This window comes from Coturnix japonica, chromosome 9, assembly GCF_054131305.1.
Source record: "Coturnix japonica strain WE chromosome 9, WE-NBRP24, whole genome shotgun sequence".
NCBI lineage: Eukaryota > Metazoa > Chordata > Aves > Galliformes > Phasianidae > Coturnix > Coturnix japonica.
In genome coordinates, this window is record NC_140671.1 from 10,305,185 (window position 1) to 10,325,955 (window position 20,771).

The following is a 20,771-nucleotide window of genomic DNA, read 5'->3' on the forward strand; positions in this document are numbered from 1 at the left end:
TTAAACCTCTCACAGAGCGCTGCTGACACACTGTAGTCCATTCCAGTACACAGCAGCAGCACTGCACATACTCCTGCTTTGTCAAAGAAGGGCTGGAGCTGTTCCTCAGTAATAGTGGCAGCCTCCAGTAAAGCCCTTCATACCTGGGAGCACAAGGGCATTCTGCAAAAGCAGCTGTTCTGTTTTCATATACTGATGGTTTCTCCTCGGTACAAAGCCAACACTTCTGCCACAAAATAAAGCGACTCTTTCCCATAAGCTAGTCTCACTCTTGAAAAGGACAAGGCTGCACAACCACAAGTACAAGGTGTTAGGCTACACTGTGACCTGTAGCTTTCACACTCATTCCCAGCACAGCTGCATAATGACTGTAGGATGAGGCAGGACGGTGGCCTGTCACATCTTAAGCTAACTCAAAGGTGAACTAAACAACTGCTTCTCACTTTTAAACAGTCGCTACATGCATTTTTTACTCTAAGCTTTAGTTCCTTGTTGTTTTCAGGTATAGACAAGTATGTCTGTCCTTCACTTCCTCTACCCCCAGCTCAGCAACTTGGGAGGCAGACATCCCTGGCCTGGAGGTGAAACCACACCACAGAGTCAAACCCAGGTGTATGTATCCACAGGCACCTGTACACATCACTCATGAATAAATGTAAATGTACACCTATGGCTACATGCTACAAACAGCTTAAAGAACAAACAAACAAAAACAACCCTCAAACAAAAGAAAAAGCAACCCCCAAACTTTCCTTAATTTGAGGCTGCCTGCCTCCTGCTGTAGCTTTTGCATAGCACTCCATGGTGCTTGGGGGGAGACTCCCACCACAACACTCCATTTCTGTATCTGCAAGCAGGGTACAGAAGGGACAATGCCTGCAAGCAGATCTAAGGGCACCAGAATGGACAAGACAACAGATTCCCACTGCCAGAATTCGCCTCCTGCAGGCTGCCGAAAAGTGAGCACACTTCCAACCGTTGCAGAAAGCTCCTTCCTCTGCTCCAAGGTGCTGCTGTGCAACTTGGGAAGTGCCACCACTTCAGCCCATAGGTCTTAAAGAGCTGCCGTGAGCAGGAGCAGCGCTGCATCACCCTGTCATGGATATACAAGTATGAAGCACTGCATTTAAAACCAAGAAAACCACCACCCTACCGCTTCCCTTGTTGCAGCACACTGTTTTCAAGTCAAACTACGAGACTCTGGAGGGTGGAGGGCTGATGGCTAAAGTAGACCACTGCTTCCCAAAGCCGTGGCTCGCAGCCAAAGGCAGGCAAGCATGGAGCAGATGGAGTCCTGGCAAGGCCCCGACTGTCCCTGCATTAGCAGCATCTGCTCATTACCCAGAACCCTCGCCTGCTTTATCTAATGCTCCAGGAAAAGCATTTTGATTTGATTCATTTCAGTTCGGTAACGTGCAACACAATTAGTGGTAAAATCAAACTGGAGGGCTGCCAGTGCTGACAATAGGAAACAAGGCAGAAGAAATATGAGGCCAGTGGGTTGGAATTCAAAAATCACAACTGTGGATCGAGTTGCCAAGTCCCATTGCCCCAGGTGTACATGGAGTGCCCCCACTGAGCACTGGCATGAGCAGAAGGAACTTCATTTTCTCCCCGTACATTTTTTCCTCATTTCCCTCTCCTTGCAGCTTGTTCCACAGAGGCTGACACTGTCGGAAACATTCACCGAAAGCCACAATTCAATTTTTCTTTAGTGCCATCACAGAGATGCAATTCACTTTGGACGCAGGCATCCCGATAAGACAACCTTTCCTTGCTGTACCTCATATGCCTTGGGAAGTGCTCGCTCCTGCTGAAGCGCAGAGCAGCGCTGCGAGGCAGACATGGTGCGAGCAGGATCTGCCTGTTAGCTCTTCCCTGTGATCAGGTGCCAAGGACATCGCTGCGTGAGCTCTGTTGAACTGGGAGAAACTGATGTTATCTGCACAAGTCTGCTAGCCAGGGATTCGACAGAGAAGTCTAGACTCTCTGCCTGACAGCAGTACCTCCAACACTAGCAGATGGTTTCTCTCTGTTAGTCAAACTTACAAACAAAGAGAAAAGGGAGCTGGAAGAGTACAACAAAGAACAATCAAACACATTGTCTTCAAAGTCGTCCCCCCCCCTTCCGTCCCCCCTTCCTTCCAAGTTTAAAATAATTCTCTCTGTCAAACTGTAAATATGTGCTTTCAGATTCGAGTTGGTAAACATTTCTAAAAACAGTATTTATAATTCCCCGTTCACATAGAAACTAATCTATTCTGACCAGGGTTCTCAAATCAGAGTAACTGCCATATCACAGAGCCCATTAAAATTTCTACCCAGAAGAATACGACGCTGAGCTTTATGCAAACTACTGCAGTCACAGCACACACAGGGCCGACAACAAGGAATCTGACAGGAAAAAAACCTGGAAAGATTATTAGATTAGTCAGTGGGAGACTAGAAAGCAAACAAAAGAGCCTCCGTTATATTCACTGTTTGGCACACTGGACAAAAAAGTCAACAGTTAAAACCATCACTGTAATAATTTCCTATGACTTAAGTAAATAACAGTCGTGTTTTGTAATACCAGACTCACTGCTGTCATAAAACATTGCCTATCAATAATTTTTAGCCACGGAAAATGGAAATAGCTCAATCCAGACTAGAAAAACCACTAAAATGTTGATCATCTCAAACACTTTTTTTCAGAGACAAAGCATATAATTTACTTATAAAATAAAAGGATTAGCGATTTTGTTTGGATTACCCATCTCTGGCTTTGTTTCCATGTAAAAAGTGCCAGGATCGGAGATAATACACGTACAGCACTCCTAACTTAAAAAGAAACAGACAAAAAAATCCTCTTTATTCACATTTGAGGAGAATTTTAAGCACCAAATCACACAATCTAAAGAAAGCTGCCAGGAGCTGAGTTCTGCCTCGGCTCTTCAACTTAGGACCCCAAGCATCAAGCACTGTTCAAAGGTGGGTTTTTTTACTGCTGTTCCCATGTCCAGTAGACATGTAGTTGGTTTCTGGCTCTCAATAGCCATTATACTTAAGTACATTTAAAACAATGTATACACCCAGGATTTTATTAGTTTCATTAAATATTAGGGCACAGTTCTTATTTCTCTATATTGAAGTATGAAACTCAATAATGCAAACCAATATTTCAGCTATGACAATGTTCCCTGTGTAGCACACGGATGCACAAGAGAGGACACAGCCTAATCAGACATGCAAGTTTACCACTACTCCCATAACAAAGCCATAGTACCCTCAGGGAGTTTTGGACAGAGGAGAATGGTGGTGGAAGAATATTTAATATTTTTTATAGCAAAACAAGTTATTTGCTTAAGATAGTTTGGCTGGACTTCAGCCTGGCACTCAAGCTTTGTGTAGCAGTTCCAGCAGGAATTAAACATCAGTTTTAATGGGTGCTATGTTCCAATGCCTCCTAATGCATTTAGGGTTATTGGCCAACTTTCTCACATAAAAGCAAGAGTGTGCGTGTGTGTATATACAGGATTATGGGCACACAAAAAGCTGAGCACAGCTGCTTCATTTTTATAAAGCTTTTTCCTTTTTTCCTCCCCTAAATAGGGAGGAGAGTTGTGGTTACTTACCGTCCTCATAAGCTGCTACAGCCAGAGAGCTGTTTATCCTCACAAAGGAGACATGTGGCTGAGGTCCAGCATCACCAGGACCGTGCACTGGCTCCAGGATGGGGGCTGTGTAGTCCCAGGTGCGCGTGTCCCACAACCTCACTTCCCCCGATGTGTATCTGGAAAAGAAAGCTTTTATTCATTCCAAAAACATCTGAAAAGAGGTAGCTGCAAAGGAACAGAGGAAGAACGAGATGGGTCTGAAAGCTCAATGCCATTTACAGTTCCTAGTATGGATTCTCCTTACGTCTGCAATCCCACCAACTTTGTTCATTTTATTCGCATTTACTGAATGCAACAGCAAGTCTACTAACACAGGCAAGTTGGGGCTCTGGGGACACCATTGAGCTACCATGGGTGACCAACTACCAGGACCAGCTTTACAGATAAAATGCAAGGGAAGCAGGGCTCCAGGAAAAAAAAATTCCAAACAGTTAATCAGTAATGAGCGACACTTACAGCACGGCTAAACTTCAGTCTGTTTCCTTTTGGTCTTTAAAACCGTGCAGTTGTGGTCGTGCCAGAGAAAGGCTGTTTAATCAGAGTATTTATGTACATACAAACAAGCATTCACATGCATCCATCCATCCAACCTGCCGCCCTTCAGAGAAATAAGCTTCCTAATGCCTCATCAACACATCAGAGTTGCCTACATCTCGGAAGACTAATTAATTTATTCCCAGGATTAAGCGTTGTCTTTAGAATCAGAGCAGTGCTTCCTTCTTCGCAGCAGACTCTCTTACACTGTAGTTTTTTCTGGTGTTTTGATAACACCAGACACACTACAATTTGCTAAAGAGAAAATAAAAACAATAGAAATCAGCTTCTCAAACTATACTGAATACATCTAATGGCATAAAGGCTGTAACACAGCAACACAAGATCTGTCCTGTGCCACATCTGCTGTGCCACAATGGACTGTTAATTGAAAAATAAATAAATCACTGCAGCATCTTGCAGGAAAGATAGAAAAGAAACTCCCCATACGACTGACCAAAAATATGGTCAATTTGGAGATCTACAGTGACTTACAAGTAAGTTTCAACACAACTACGACAACAGTTAATCTCAGCTGTGTTTCTTTGCCATACCTGAGATTCTGTCAGCTTTATTCTATTCTGCTTTTGGGGGGAAAAACATTTCAACAGCGATTCTTTCAGCCCCAGAGGTCTACAGGGCAGAAACACCCCATATTTATGATGACAATAAGAAAGTATGTGTAAACAAAGGAGGTGAAGGAAGGTGCTTAACAAAGGTTCAGACGATGCTGGGCAGGTCACCCAGTGCCATACACTGGGGCTGCATGTATTCTGGAGCAGATTACTTTCAGCACCTCTGGGTGAAAACACTATACATCAAACTGAAGCATCTGAGGAAGTGGTAGAGAACTGTTAAGCAAAGAGATGTACATTAATTCTTGTTACTGAACTCAGAAGAGAGTTGGATCCTTGTGACATGACTTCCCTTGCAGTGCTTCACACCACTAGATAGAAAAAAAAATGAGAGAACTGGTTGAGATGGCGCTTCTCCATCCGCCTCCTTCTGCAGATAAGGTCCCAATCCAACTATAAACCTCACTTTTCATCCCAATTTACAGCAGCATCTCTTGAAAATAATAGTTCTAGAGAGAAGCTTCCACATAGGAAAGCAAAAAGTTTAATTTTGGACTAAAAATCTTTCCAGGTTTGTCTACAGGAAATAGCTTCAGTTTGCAATGCTGAAAAGCTTTTGTTTCAGATAAAATTCAAACTTTGGGGATAAAACACAACAAAAACTGTACTTGGCAGAGGTAATCACATCTATCTGCTGCAGTCCCCACTCGCTCCCTCACCAGTGACTGAGACTAAAGAGCTCTCACTTTGATATCACAAAGATGTGCTGCTCTCCCACCCTCAGCAAGGACTTGTTGACAGAAGAGCTTTTCAGGTATACCTCAGGTATGCCCTAATGAGTTTATTCAGATATTACAGAATAATGTGTAAGAAGACTGCAGTCTTAACGCCCATTTCTTATCTGTTATGACAGAGAATCACAGAACCATCTAGGTTGGATTTGATGATCTTGAAAGTCTTCTCCAACCATCAAACTGGCTACTGAGTCCATCAGATCAGAGGTTCCATATGCCAGGAGAACCAGACTCAGCCTTCATGTGTTGTTGTCCAGACATCCCAGAAGTGCAGAATAAGCTGAGACAAGTGCCTCAGGTCCAGCAGGAAGAGCAGAGAGGAGGGCAGTAAGGCAGCTTTCCTCCAGTACCCCTCCCAGCCCATTTCACTCACATCCTTCCCAGCTCACCATGACAGCATCTCCATCCCAGGCGGCAAACCTAATGGATTTGCAGAGATGTTCCAAGATCGCACTGGAAACCCAAGTAGAGGTCCAGGTTTGGGCATGGAATCACAATGGGGAAATGGGAGACATACACCATCTCTCACTCCGCTGGCCAGCACTGCCACATGCCTGTTTCCAGCACCACTGGGTTTATACCAGAACAGAACTGGAAGAGTTTCAAATACAGATGAATCCAATTCAGAACTAAAAAATTTAATGGTTCAACTCCCTGCTTTTAATGCTGTTGTAAAGAGCAACACACTTTCAATTTGTAACCACAACAAAAGGCTTTTAAACTATTAAAGCAATGCCTTGCTGTAAAAAAATAAAAAGGCTGCTTTATTGCAGATAATTGGCAAATCTGCCATATCAACATAGATGGCCGGGGAGAAGAAAACACTGCACTGCACAGAAACTATTCCTACATCATTTCTGTATTTCTATTCATTTCCTGCCACAACCATCTTTTTTTTTGCGATGAGAATGTCCCTTGTATTATTAGCTACCGAATGAGAGCTTCCCAGATTTAAGTCTTCTGTTACAGGACGGGCAGAGTGCTCCAAGCTCAATGAGTCACTGACTTTTTTTTGCTGCAACAGCTCTGAAAAGCTGCTGGAGAGAAAAAACCATCAACAAAACCCACTTATTTTAATATAAATAACACCATGTATTCATGTTCCCAAGACTCCCCATGCAAGTAACTCAGCTTCTCCCGTGGACCTGCATTTCACTTTGCTGTGGTTCTCACATTTCTAAACATCTCAGAATACATGTGTGAGAAGTAGCAGCAGGAGGATGAGCTGTATTTTTCTAGCTATTTTCTCTTCTTCTCCCCAGCAATCCAGTACTGTTATCTTAGTCGGATAACTGCACGACCATAAAAGTGAGCCTGCAGATTCAAGTTCAGCCCTGCAGATGAATAAAATAAACTTGCTGAAATGGAACAATAGCTGGATTGCACATGGTACTAAGAAATTGAAAAAATTAAATTCATATGGTATCTACATAGTATAATAAAAATGTCTGCTCACTAATCAAAAGCATTTCAACTACTTTTACTGGCAGTAATGTCATAATGAGATGAACAGCTTCCTCATACCCTCTCACATGAGTGAAAGCAGAAGAGTGAAGGCGAAGGAGACGGGGGCTAAAAGCTGCTGCTGTCCCACGATGGCTGGGAAGCAGGTGGCGAAGGGCTGAGCACATGTGGGAGGAGGCAAAGCTGGAGGCTGGGCACAGCTCTAATGAAGTGGTGCTGAAGAGGCAGTCGATTTCACAAGGAGAAAAACATCAGGAAACTGGTCAAAACACAGGGGCTCATCTGAAAAAGCTCAACTGTGTTGGATAGCAATAGCCAGAACAAATTTGGGGAAGAGAAGGAGGGGGTGCTGATCTCCCTCCAGAGCCCCAGATGTCTTTATCGTTGCCTAATGACAATTATACTCAACCAATTAAGACACTGCTATCACAGTTGCATTGTTAGTAAGCCTTTGGCCCTGAGTGTTGATGGCTGTCTAATTAGTGTTTGTGCAAAGTACAACTGCAACTAATATATAAACTGACAAATACACAAAAGAAAAACTGTTAACAGGAACATTTTCAAAACAGTAGATACTCTCCTCATTCAGTCCATGGCAGCAACAGAGACATGCCACTTTCCTTCATGGCCTACTTACTGCTGGCACTGCACAACTGCACTGAAGCGGATGGGTCAACCAGACTGCCAATGGGGCTCTGCTGGAACAGGACAGCAGTGAGGGCCCGTTTTGTAGGCTGCCTGCAGCACACCACTCCAGGGCAAGTCCCACCTCACTGAGTTGGTCTGAACACCAAAGACTTCTGATAAGACACTTCACAAATCAGTTGCTGTTTTTCATATTTTCTCTAAAGGATTTGTAGCAAGAAAATTAATAAAAAAAAAAAAAAGGGGAATGAAAAACCTTTGTTTCACAGTCAGGTTTGATTTCCAGAAGGCAAAGTCTGTTCAGTTTCCAGATACCTGCGGTGATCAACAAAACAAAACAAAACAAAAATCCAACAACTTTGTTTCAGGCAGTCGGTGACCATCTGTTAATACTCAAAAGATCTTATTATGAAGTCCTTACAGTGTCAATGCTTTTTATTGAAGTCAGTAGGAATTTTGCTCAAGTAACACTCTCCAGCTATAGCTCTGTTTGAATGGATGCCTGTTGATAAGCAAGTAAAATAATGAGTATTTTGCCTTGTCTTGCTGCAACAAGCACCTCAGACCTTTCCCCCTTATTCCACCAAAGCAACTAATCTTCACGTGGTTAATTAAAGTACATACCCAGATCCCCTTAGTAAGCTCAATAAGGTTCAATGAAGCACATGAACCCAAGTCCAAATGCTTTTGTTAATGGGTTCCAATTGCTCCTTAAGCTTCATCTTCTCTACACAGCTCACGTAAGAATGGAATCCTTCACAACCTTCAACTGCAAAAGCCTCTTCATCAAATATGTTGGAAATTGGAAGATACCTCAACTACAACACACTGAAATTATTAAACTGATACTACTAACATCTCTATACTCGACGTTAAGGCCCACAGCTCTTCCCTGAAGAGAGGGGGGAGGACAGACAACTTAGAAGAGGCAGAAGCTCCTCAGCCTTCATATGTTCTCATTTACAATTATTTACAGATATTGATTTCATCAGTACATAAAAACCAGCAGAGAGCTTGGCTAAGGGATTTCTTGAGAGAATTCAGGAAAAAGAGTCTGGTAGCAGTTAAGGAATGCAGCAATGGAATAAAGAGAGCTCCTTTGAAAGGAATATAAATATAAGATGATGACAAAAATGAAACACAAATAGAATAGAAAATTCTTTTCTGCTACTACATGAAGTGGCAGAAAGCTACACCAGAAAATGCAAGAAGAAAACAGATGGAGGTAAACTGAAACGAGCACCTGAAACCATCACAACACTGGAAGAACATGCAGTGGAAAGGTAATGTCCGTGATACCACCTAAATATTATTTGCTAGGTTTGGAAAAAAAATGACTAAAACTTGTACCAAGAATGATCTGAAAACACTTTCAGACTTAACCTGTGGGAAATACATTCTGAGCATCCTACGATCAGTTCCCAAAATCTCCTACTGGGAACTTGACTTTCCAGTTCATCAACCCACATCCATCTGTGGACCACACTTAGAGAAACTAAGCTGGGAAAGAGCTTGTACCTTCCTTCTTATGGCCTTGTTTAGGAAATCATAGCTTTAGGAAGTGGGTTAAGCTGCTTGAGATAGCAATTTTTCTGTTATCTGTAACAAAATTAACATTTCAACATCCTAAATACTTCTGCACACCTCACTTTCTTATTAATTTTAAGTGCATGCAGATATACCAAGGGAACAGAATCAAGCCAAAGGGTTATACGGCAGGCAAAACATTTTAATGAATGCTTTAAAAAGAAGCTACAGAAAGCCAAAAAGTCTCCAGTAATCTTTTTGTTTAAGGCCAAGGCTCTCCCATCATTAAGATCAAGGTTCCAGTAGCTTGCATCAGCCCACGTCCATTAACAAAGCCAGCTGCTCTGACCAAGGACACACGTTACTGTGTACACTGCCTACAGCTGCTGTCACAAGAGGGGAAAAACACATTATTTCAACAGAATTCAAGAGAAATTATGATGTAATTTGGGAAGGATCTGGCACATCAGCCACATTGTTTGATAAAATACAGTCATGTAGTTCAACAAATAGAACAATGTCTCCAGTTTCAGACAGAGGAGAGAAAACATTTGAAGATGATGTAAATTGATCTCTGTATATCAGAAGGGATGCAAACTGCAGCACACTGCAAACAGCAGGGAGGAAAAGTATTGCTTGAACTTTTAGGCACTGATGGCAACAGAGGCTGGATAGTCACGAAAACTGTAAAAAAGAAACATTCAAGAAACTGATGAAAAAGGAGGGTGGTCTCAGCAGAAAATCAGGTTTTACGAGCTTGAACAGAACTGCTGTGACTACAGAACACTGGGCATCACCACATGCACAGCAGATCTTTGCAGCAAGGCATTCCTTGGCAATCCATAAAACCTGCAGGTAAACCAATAGCTTAATGGTGGGACAGGCTGGCAAGGGAGCTGTCAAAAGGAGTCAGTATCAGGCTTCCACTATTAGTTTCACCTGAAAGGCTCTTTTTCCCCACAAGATGACAGAGAAGCCAATGTGCCTGTCACTTAACACAACCTTACCTAACTCCTGTTGTTTGTCATCTGACCCCTCTGAACTCGTGATGTCATCCTGTTTTCAACCCTCCTAAAGGTGACTCACATGAAAAAGACAGAAGGCCTGACACCTATTACTTCTTAACAATAAGGGAATGAGTGAAGAGGACAAAAAAGGGTTGGGGATGGTTGAAGGAAAAAGGCAAGTTTTTTCTTACATCCCTCCTAACTGCTCTGTTTGATGTCCAGGCTCCCCATCACCAGGAGCAGAGGAAGAAACCTATCAAAGCTGTGACATTAGGCAAGTGAAATTTAAGCAATTAAATAAGGAAGGAAGTTTATCCAGGCTGCTTTGTTAACTTTTATTCATTTTCATTACTAATTAACATTTTGGTTTCCTCAGGTCTGCACACTGAATTAAGATGCAAGAGCTAATAAATTCCTAGAGAATAGCCCACAAGCCCTACAGCAAGAGAAAAACAAATGAGACAAGAGTTGACATGAAGTTTTTCAAAGTGCAGAAAAGTATTTTCAAGCCTTTCAGGCTACTTTCACACATCATTATGAAGCTAAAAAGGGTGGCAAGCCCGTTCTTTAACTAGTCATTTGCAGGTCACCTTTAAGCAAGAGAAAAGCAGCCTGGGAGATGATCTTAGAGAACAAAGAAAGTCACTACAGAGCAGGAACCACTTTCCTGCCTTTATTTTGTCTCATAGTGACTTAAACCAAAATGTCCACCTTGTTGGAAGATGCTGCAGTGTTTAAACCACAGCTCCCATAAGACTCCTCCAGAATGGAGACTGCTTTATGGAAGTCCTCTTGGTGCATTTAGCTTCTCGGTATGACAGAATTAAAATGCATTGTCACCTCTGAAAACAGTGATTCTTCTTTTGCTTCTTATTGCCTTTATTAAGCATCACTGCTCAAATAAAGGAGAAGTACCATGTGTCATGTGGGCAACACCCTGAAAGGGGACGTGTCAATCCGCAGAATTACTGAGGCAAGAGGAGCAGACGAATCTCAGAAGCCCTTAACTGAAAATAAATAATATTAGAAAAGGTACAGAGGAAAGAGGCAATACATACTTACATAGGAGAAAGCGGAAACCCTCTGAGGTTAGAAGATGAAGAGAAGAAGGCAGAGGTGACTCCCAGCCTGCCGGTGAGAGCTGCAGAGGCTCCATGCAGCATCTGCTAAATAGGTCTCTGGAATAGTGCAGGCACACCCTTAGATCTCTACTTATGAAAACTAAAAGTCAACCACATTTGGTCAAAGAAAACTGAGGAAAGAAAAAGCATCCGATACTGTCATACTTCTGTGCCTTTGGAATAGCAGTCTTACTACGGATTACTGCTGTTACTTTCACTTGGAAAGCTTTCAGAGCCACAAACTGCAGCAGTAAAGCCAAATCGCCTTCTCTGCAAGCATCAAAGTTAACAGAGTGCACAGTAAAACAAAAGCCATTATGTGGACTGATGTGGACTTGGCTCGGGTATACACAGTGTAACTTACTGCACAGCACTGGGACACCCATAGGTGAGGACTTCAGAGAGCCATGCAGAGAGACAGCCCACAGCTCACCTCTGACATGCTTCACCACGAGATCCACCATGTAATGACACAGCAGCTCAACAAGTGCTGGCCAGATTCATGCTTCAAGATCTGTATCTCAAGAAGGACCTAAGCTCTGACTACAAACAGCCATCACAGTGTGTCTGTCAACACTACTGAGAGGAAAAAGTACCACCAGTTTCACTGTTTGAACATGTTCCTGCTTAAAGAACTCTGATTTGATTAAGATTTTATTAATGGAAGCTGAACAAATGCAGGCATTCTGTACTGAGACCAAGCACACAACAGCATTAAGTACACTGAACCTAAGCAGCGGTAGTAATTTATATGAGCTGAGTAAGCAGGCATATAATTGCTTTAAGTAAACTCTGACTTAAAGAAGAAACTACATTTGAATTGAATATGGATTGGGAGGGGGGGAAGACAACATCTTTAAAGAAGATCCTCTGAGACATGTAACTGTAGAAAGGCTGGCAAATACAACATTGATTGGGAGTGAGGTAACCACAAACACCGCTGTCTCAAATGAAAAGGGATTCGAGGTCTGACCCAGAAAACAAGCATCGTAACCGCTGGGATAAAAATTTAATGATAAACACAAGATGCTCTGCATGCAGGCCAGATTGAATTATCTGATGTCAGCCTGTAAATGCAAGGCTCTCTGAGAAAGAAGAGCTGTTCACAGCCACCTTCAACTCACAGCTCAGGTTGCACTTAATCAATCCTTGATATTCTGCCATCTTCTGGCTTGAGCTTTGGCAGCAGCACGGAGAAAATACAGGAGAGTGCAAGAAAACAGGCACATTTCTCTAAGGGAGAGCCAACCCTGTCTAGCTCATCTTTGCCTCTTTGCAAGAGATTATTAAAGAGATCCACTCTGGGACCAGTTCAGGCAAGCTATGTCTCTATGGGTTACGCTCACAGCCAGTGTTATAAATCACTCTGTCCACAACCTGTACAAATTCCCTTTTTGAAAGATTAAAACAACTCTGCAGCAACTAAAATAAAGCTGCATCATTCCGCTTTCCTGCCGAGTTTGAAGCACTATAATGAAGCATGAAAGATCAGGGCTATTAAAACACAGGTTCAGATCAAATACCATTTTTCCCAGGCTTGCTCCAAGGTCCAAAACACACAATATTGCTGCTGGAAAACCCTTCTCTCAACACTCCTCTCCTTTTGTTTTCGCTTTTTTTAATTTTAATTTTTAGAACCATTCTCTGATCTCCCAAGATCCCGAATGCACCTCTGGAAAGCAGGGAGCAGCTGCTATGCAATGCCACAGTTCCCAGTGACAAAGCAGCCCGTAATGCCTGGCTGGCCTGGCCGCAATCAGAAACAGTGCTGCAGCTGCTCCCCAAAGTCAGGCATCAGAAAAATCTGCTCACAATCGAGTGGCCCTATTTTTCTCCAGGACAGCAACCTGTCTAGAGAGAAAAAAAACCAAAGGTAAATGATGCCACAAGCCATTGCTGACATAAAATGTCCACATAAAATGCAGTAGGCCAAATTAGCTGTAAGATCACCACCAATTTCTCCAGTCCTGCAAGGTCAAACATCACTTCAGCTTTATGCACACGGCAAATCTTGTTGTAATCTATGATTATTCACATGTAAAGCTAAGCACATAAGTGCGTGCGAAACTAGAGATATAATCATTAAATGTAACAGATAATTGATATTTATACTGAGAAGAAAATTGACTTTTGTTAACCCCAGCCATTAAATTACTTCTTCAATACTATAAGAACGCAACAGCGAGCTATTGATCACTAGATTCATTACACTTTTATGACAAATTTGAAAGCAAAATGCCATTAAGTACAATACTACAGTTGGGAGAGAAAGGGGTGGGTGATGTTTGGGCTTAAAAGACAAAATAAAACCTTCAGTCTGCTAAATTCTTACCAAATGGACGTAAGGAACAGAGTTATTTCCCTGTACCACCAACCCAAATCCTCACAGGTTTTAACTGCAACTGTTTTGTTTGTTCTTTACTACTGCAAATGTCATAAAAGCATTTTTTACCAAAGTAACACAACAACAACAACAACAAAATAGGAGCAGGGCCAAAAAATAATTCATTATTCATTGACAGATGAACTGGAAATCTCAGTCCTGAAAAGTGCATTCTCTCAGGTTGTGAAAATCACAAGACGAGAGAAGCGCTGGGTATCAATGACCTGTATGAGAGCCTGAAGGCATTTTGGGCATCAGATACTTCCAGCTTTCATAACAAGAGTCATATTTTCTTACAGTTCCACGTTACTAAATTAGCTGGATAGTTTCTAAGATATTTCTGAGGGACTGCACTGTGCTATTGTCTTGTAGGCTTTGATCGTCACTGGCAAAACAACAAATTCACCTTCTCTTGGGCAAGAACAGCTTTCAGTTCACAGCAATTTACAAGATGCTTTCAGAGATCCAAGCTATCAAAGGAGTGTGAGGAGGAAGAGGTAAACAGCAATGGAAGCCATATAATTTTTGTATTCTAATATTCTGAACACTGATTTTATCAATCAGGTAATGTCGAACAGTTGAAATCTAAGTTCCCCATGCTGTTCTATCAACAGTATAGTCACAGCTCCATAAAAAGATACCTTGTTTTTAAGATGTGTTTTCTTAGAGAAGGGAAATTACTGAAAAGTAATTGGAATGAAAACCCTAAGCCGCTTTTCCCTCAGTTGTCTCTCATCTATGTTTGTGAACTTTGTGGGAACATCAGCTCCCCATCACCTTTCACTGTGCCAACAAAGGAGAACTCACCAGCAGACTCGAGAGTACCACAAGTACTGGGAACCAACACAAATGTTTTGTCTGAAACCACCTCAGCCTGACTTCTGCAATACACCAAGTGAACGTATGGACAATTGAGTTTAATATTCAGGATTAATCTCCTTTGTTTATTAATCCTCTAGAAATTAAATTTATTCTGTGTACTTTCTATACACTGCCTGTTTGGATATAAACACAATGGAGAAAATGAAAGAAAAAGAAGATCTGGAGATTTTGGCAGCAGCACGATGGCAACTGGGGTTTCTGGCTACTAAAAACGTAGAGGAGATTTCAGCAGAGACAGTGGAGCAGATACAGTAGAGCAGACCCCTAGCCAAGGCCAGGCAGCACAGTGCCTAGGCTGAAGGGCACAAAGGCAGGCAGGCTGCTCTCTGCAGAGCTGGGTCCCAGCTGCAGCCTCAGCACTCAGGGACCTGTGGTTTCTTACCAGAGCCTCTGTGACCAAGGGAAGCCTCAACATCAGGCAGGAGCCAAGGTGAGACCTGCCATACAGCTGCAGTTTCTTAAGTCTCTTCCCAGGGCCACTGTCTGGGTTAACCACTGTGTGGCACTGCCCCTCCAGAGGTCACAGACCGCACTTGTCTTTGGCAGACACGTTTTCATTACATGGAAGGTAGAGAAAGAGAAGCAACAATCAGTGAGACAAAAGGGCAGCAAAGAACAGGAAAAAGACCTCCAGCTGAAGTAGTAAGAAAAGTGGGAAAGCATCTAGTAAATAGCAGAAACAACAGTGATTCTAATAAAGCTTAAAATTCTCCTTTCATTCCTGCTGTCTGCTGCGTTACAACATATCAGCTCCTTGCTGCCCAACAGAATTCAAAAGGATTTCAAGGTATATGGGAGCTACCTACATATGATGCATTTCAAGTCACCTTCCCTGTAATTGATGAGTGAATTTTACAGTATTTTACAGGCAGTCTTCCTTTCATTCCACAATGCACAATCATGCCATTAATATGGAGTAGTATAATAAAATACAGAACTCCGGTATGTTGAAGGACAATGTCCTGTCCTGTGATGTTACCGTTTTCATTTACTAGTGTGACTTCTTCTGCAGGACTGATAATTACTGAATGCAAGCAGAATACAGCAAAACTTTACCACAACTGATGTGAGCCATGGTAACCTCTGCCAAGAGTTTGGAATGGTCTTAAACGAGCGTTTTGAAAGCGTAAGAGAAGTGAGTAACTAACACTAAGTCACAGTCTGGACAAAGTTTAGCACTGTGAAAAAAGGAGGTTGAGTTTCTCCATGTTTTCTTTTTTCCCCCTATACTGTCTCTTAAAAAATAGCGGAGAACAGTAACAAGCCTAAATTTATCTTGTCCAAGGACACACCTACCTTTGTGATCAAAACAGTTTCATAGAAGAAAAAAGGGAGTTATTACTCTTTTCCTAAGCATTTCCCAATACACATCTACCTCACTTTGAGTACTTCTGCAGCAAAGTAATGGATACAACTGATTGGAAAGTACTAAGGCTTTACAAGTACCAAACTTACCTAAGATAGCATTACATCAAAAACTTGTACTGCTGAATTGACTTGTAGATGCCTGTAATTATTGCTTACCGTAGGGCCAAAGATTCTCACCCACAAAGAAAGTTCAGCCAAAGGAAAGAAAAAACAACAAAATCACCCTTCGTACCTAAAACTGGTACTTCCTTTGAATTTGTACAAAAAGCAGCATGAGATTTCAAACAGTGAAGGGCAAATGAGCATTGCACGATGCCATACTCACCCAGCAATAACAACTCCATCACAAGAATGTACATCACATAGGATTTTTCCCAGCTCGTATTGCAGCTGACTCACAGCACCACTGCGGTTCTGCACAGAAAAACAAGATCTGCTGTTAGTATTGTAATTAATTCATCCACCAAGTTTGTTTGCTTCCACATAGGAAACCCTTGAGCTTTACTATTGCTGCTGACAAGTTGCTGTGCAGCTGAGAGAGAAGACCCGTGTATTTCATGCTTGCATCCTGGAACTTTTTACAAACAGAAGAAGAAAGAAATCATCATTCACCATTATCATTTGTAATCATTAAGCAGAGAAACGTAACCATGACATCAAAGAAATGATACCTTTCTTTTTGCCAGAATATGTAATGAACAGAGAAGAAGCCTTCATCTTAAAGGCTGATTGTCAGTGCCTAAGGATGGATGAAGTAAAAACATCTTTCACCAAAGTCATGGGAGTAGAGCTGCAATCAAAGACCCATTCCCAAAAGCAACTGACCGTCAAGAAAATAAGCAGTATTACAGCTGGGGCCATGTCTCATAAATCCATCAGCACCTTTCCCCTTTTACCTAGCCAAGAGGAGCTGCAATTCAGAAGACCAGCTTCTCACTGCCACTTGTTTGAACCAGGTTCCCATTTTTCTTCAGCATCTGGATCCCATTAAGCCAACCTCTCCCTTTTACCTTCCAGTTGGTTCGCAAAGCACGCTCTTTGGCACGGCAGTCCTTCAGGGCGAGCTTCCAGCAGGGCCGATCAGAGATGCTCACATCCAACAGGTATCCTTCCTGTTGGCACAGCCGGTACCACAGCACTTCATCTTCTGCGAGCACTTTCCATGTTCTGCTGACCTGGAAACCAAACATATATACATATCTCACATGAAACCACATCAGATTTCATATAAAATAAAAACACATAACATTTCTGTTGGTTCTTTTAAGAAAAACTCGGTCAAAATACTCAGATTCTGCTCTGCTAAAACTGAACAAAACACAGACAGCACTGTTTGGAGGCCACATTGCTGACATCTGAAATAAGTGCCACAGAAAATTTGGAAAGGAAAAGGAGCAAGAAAACAATTAAGACAGCATTGTAAGCTTTGAGCAAAAGAATGAATTTATTTCCACATTTGTTGTTAAGAAAAGCTTGCAGATCACGCCACCACCCTCCTGACAATGCCTGATTAGGCTGGGTGACATTAGTGATTTATAACCTATTGTATTACAGTATGCATAAATAGGAATGAATTATTAAGTTTTTCAAGTAGCCTCAAGTTGCTGTCCATTTCAGAGAAAGCCGCTTCATCATAACCAATTGTGCGCTTAGAATTAAAGATTCAAGAGGTGAGATGCAACTTAAGTAGCATCTGTAATCTGTAACTCTTAATTTAGGAAAAAAAACCAACACAACAAACTTAACCAATGAAAATTGCTGCCAGTGAAAGCAGTAATCAATTGGACACCGCTTCCAGAAGACTGAAAAAAAGCTTTTTGGGCTGACATCATTTTTAGCAGCACACAATTAAGTCCCCAGTGCCAAGATTACACCAAAAATCTAGGTCTTGCATTGATACAGAACCCCACAGCACCCACCACCCCATGTCTACCTGCCATTGCTTCCACGTTTACACATAGCACAGAAGGAAAAAATTAACTACATTACTCATCTCCTGTTTTATAAAATTAACCCCCTCTATATTTTGTTATCAACACACATGCTTTGCTCCAGCCCCTCTAGAAACATGGCCTTTAAACACAAAGTTCAGCCCCACAAAGTGGTGTATGTTACGAGGAGAACTGAAGGCGTGAGATCCCTGCAGCTGGTGCAGGGCTGCAACAAGTCCCTGTGTGCTCCATAGTGCCCCAACAGCAGGACCTGCACTCAGCTACAAGCAGCACCGACACAGGACATGCCCCTGAGAACGCTGTGAGGCTTCTGGCTTTATTTACACTGTGCTGCCTCCATTGGGCTTGTTGCAGAAAGACACACATCACAACTGTGCTTTCAAAATCCAACATCCCGTCCCATTCGGAAAGAAGAACTGCATCTTGTTTCATGACTTGTTTCTTTCGGGAAAAAGAAAGAAGGAAGAGCAACCTGCAGGTATTTTAGGATCTGATACCTGCACACAAGAGCAGCTCTCAAGCAGGAATAGCCAAGCCCAGCAGTTAGCATTCCACTTAGCCACAGAGACGTTCAGAAGATGCACAACCTCTCTCCACCACCAAAGAAAGCAACCTGGACAGGGCAATGCTGCCTTACAAATGACCTAACATTACTGGGCACCTCTAGCACTGTGTGCCATCGTGTGCTACAAAAGCAAGAACACCTGTGTATGATGTCCCTCTCGCTGCAGGGACACACTCAGAAAGCTCAAAGGAAAATAAAAATACATATATGTATATATATTTATTTTTTAAAAAATGTATGTATTCTTCAAACTGGTTTCAGAGTTTCATGGGGAATATGCTCTGAAATTGATTTTAAAGCAATATAAACCAACACGTTAATGCTCAAAGGAAAACCTAAGCAGTGTTTGGTGCCCCCACAAAGGAGCAGAGCATCCAGCTGAGCTCAGCCAGCAGCACAGGTCCCTCTCCTGGCCCCAGAAGGGAGCACGCTGCTGCTGACAGCCACGAGGCAGCTTCTGTCCGAGCACCAACCCACCAAGCCCAGCTCTGTCCACTTTTGCTTGGTTTAATAGGAAGAAAGTAAAATAAATAAAAAGGAAAACGTACACCATTGGAGTTTGCCAAAGCAGACAGTATTTGTGCAGATCTTTCTGGTTTCAAGGCCATAAAAGTATTCCATAAAAACAGTAAAAAAAATAAATAAATGGGGAAGACGGCCACATAAAACCTGGATGCCTTTTCAGCTCTCAGGAATAAACATTCAAGGGGAACAGAGATCCCATCCTATTATGATTTTTCTTTTTAAATCAAATTACATCAAATCCTGCTGCTTTACAGGCACGACTTTCCAACGGGTCCCTAGCGCAGCCTTTTCTTAACGCACCAAAACTGGCATGGCAATCCCTTGTAAAAGCCCCACTGAGCGAGCCTCAGCTGCAAGAGCCCTCTAATAAAAGTATCTCGAGCATTTCACTTTACAGCACCACTGTGAGCTGCCGCATTAAAACCAGCCATTGGCTCCAAGTCAGCTTTATTGGAGCTGCCCGACTCGGGGTTTCAGGTGAGGCCCCAAAAGCCGCAGCATCACAGCTTTATTTGCATGCACCCACACATTCTGTTTGTTGGAGACGAGCTGTTGCACACAAAGCTCTTCTGAAATGCCAGATATAATTATTTCCAAATTCACACTCCACGCCAACTCCTACAATGATCAATAACAATATCTTATGGGGTTGTTTATAGATTTAGAGGCTGTAATTTAATTTTGTCATTAGTGTTCCCATTGTCGTTTTACTATGATTCTCAAAGCAACTTTGGTTTTCCCCTGAGCTCCACAGAGGAACAATTTTCTGTCTGGAGTTCAGCAAGCAATAATGCTCTGAAGGACTTCAGAGGCTTTTGCTGACATGGGTTTTGCTGTTTGGTTTTGTGTCTGGGGATTTTTTTTATTATTATTATTATTATTACTTGTTTTTGCAAAAGCAAGCAAAACAAAGTAACTAAAAAAATCCACCTCTTCCATTGAATCCTAAACTCTAATCCTGTCTTAATCAACTGGCTTAAATCCTAATGAAGGTTTATTCATCCCTCCCCATCTGATAACTGCCTTTGCTTCATTAGGTTTGTTTTCTTCCCTGGTCACACAAAGATAGATTCAAGGTTCATTTGCTGAATCCAGGGGCCTCATTTTGAAGTATCTGGACTTTCAATTCAGTACAATACTTAGCGCCAAGCAGTATTTCAGCCAAAGCCATTCAGATGCACATTTACCAGGTGGAAGCTGCTCATCTTTTCAATTCGCAGCCATAATGTTATTTTAAGTCTCATCCTAAGCCCTGAGCTCAGGAAATCCTCATCCATCCCTTTCTCTGCTCTCTCCCCCAGCCCAGAGGACGGTGGGTGATTATTTGTACACAATCATGATACATAAAAGTACGAACATGAAATACCTAAGATTTTATTTCTCAAATCTCTAACATTGAAAACCAAACAGTTTGACAATTCCAGACTCTTTAACAGCAAGCATCTGAAATTCTTGATCTGTGCAAGACAATTCATTCTTAAATTCCTAGAAACAGGCTCTCTTGTCCTAGATACATACACAATTGCTGTGTTAGTAAACATCTCCAGGCGTCTCTCAGATGAGAACACCAACAGTTCAAAGACAACTTCCCAGTGATCTGTTCAGAAATAGAACTCTGCCCTAGTGTTGCTAAAATTCAATAGACGCTGTCTAGAAGTGTTTCCCACCACAAAATGTAATTTATGTGGCCTTTGGTATTTACTAGAGAGCAGTAACACAACTGAAGAGCGCACAGCTTCACACAGAGGACGTCACCTTATCCTAAAGCTGATA

General features: G+C 42.1%; 1 protein-coding gene across 9 annotated transcripts in view; it reads right to left on the reverse strand.

Moving 5' to 3' along the window:
- The window catches only part of FBXW8 (F-box and WD repeat domain containing 8), a 47,019-nt gene that overhangs the window by 19,702 nt on the left and 6,546 nt on the right, over positions 1 to 20,771 (reverse strand). For all 9 annotated transcript variants that reach the window (XR_014931979.1, XR_001558555.3, XR_014931977.1 and 6 more), the window contains 3 exons: positions 16,967 to 17,131; positions 16,282 to 16,370; positions 3,615 to 3,772 (listed from right to left, as the gene is read on the reverse strand). Coding sequence is in view for 3 of the 9 variants with exons in the window: in XM_085509551.1 (XP_085365677.1) it covers positions 3,615 to 3,772; positions 16,282 to 16,370; positions 16,967 to 17,131 (412 nt within the window). In the remaining 6 variants the exon portion in view is untranslated. The remainder of the gene's footprint in view (positions 1 to 3,614; positions 3,773 to 16,281; positions 16,371 to 16,966; positions 17,132 to 20,771) is intronic.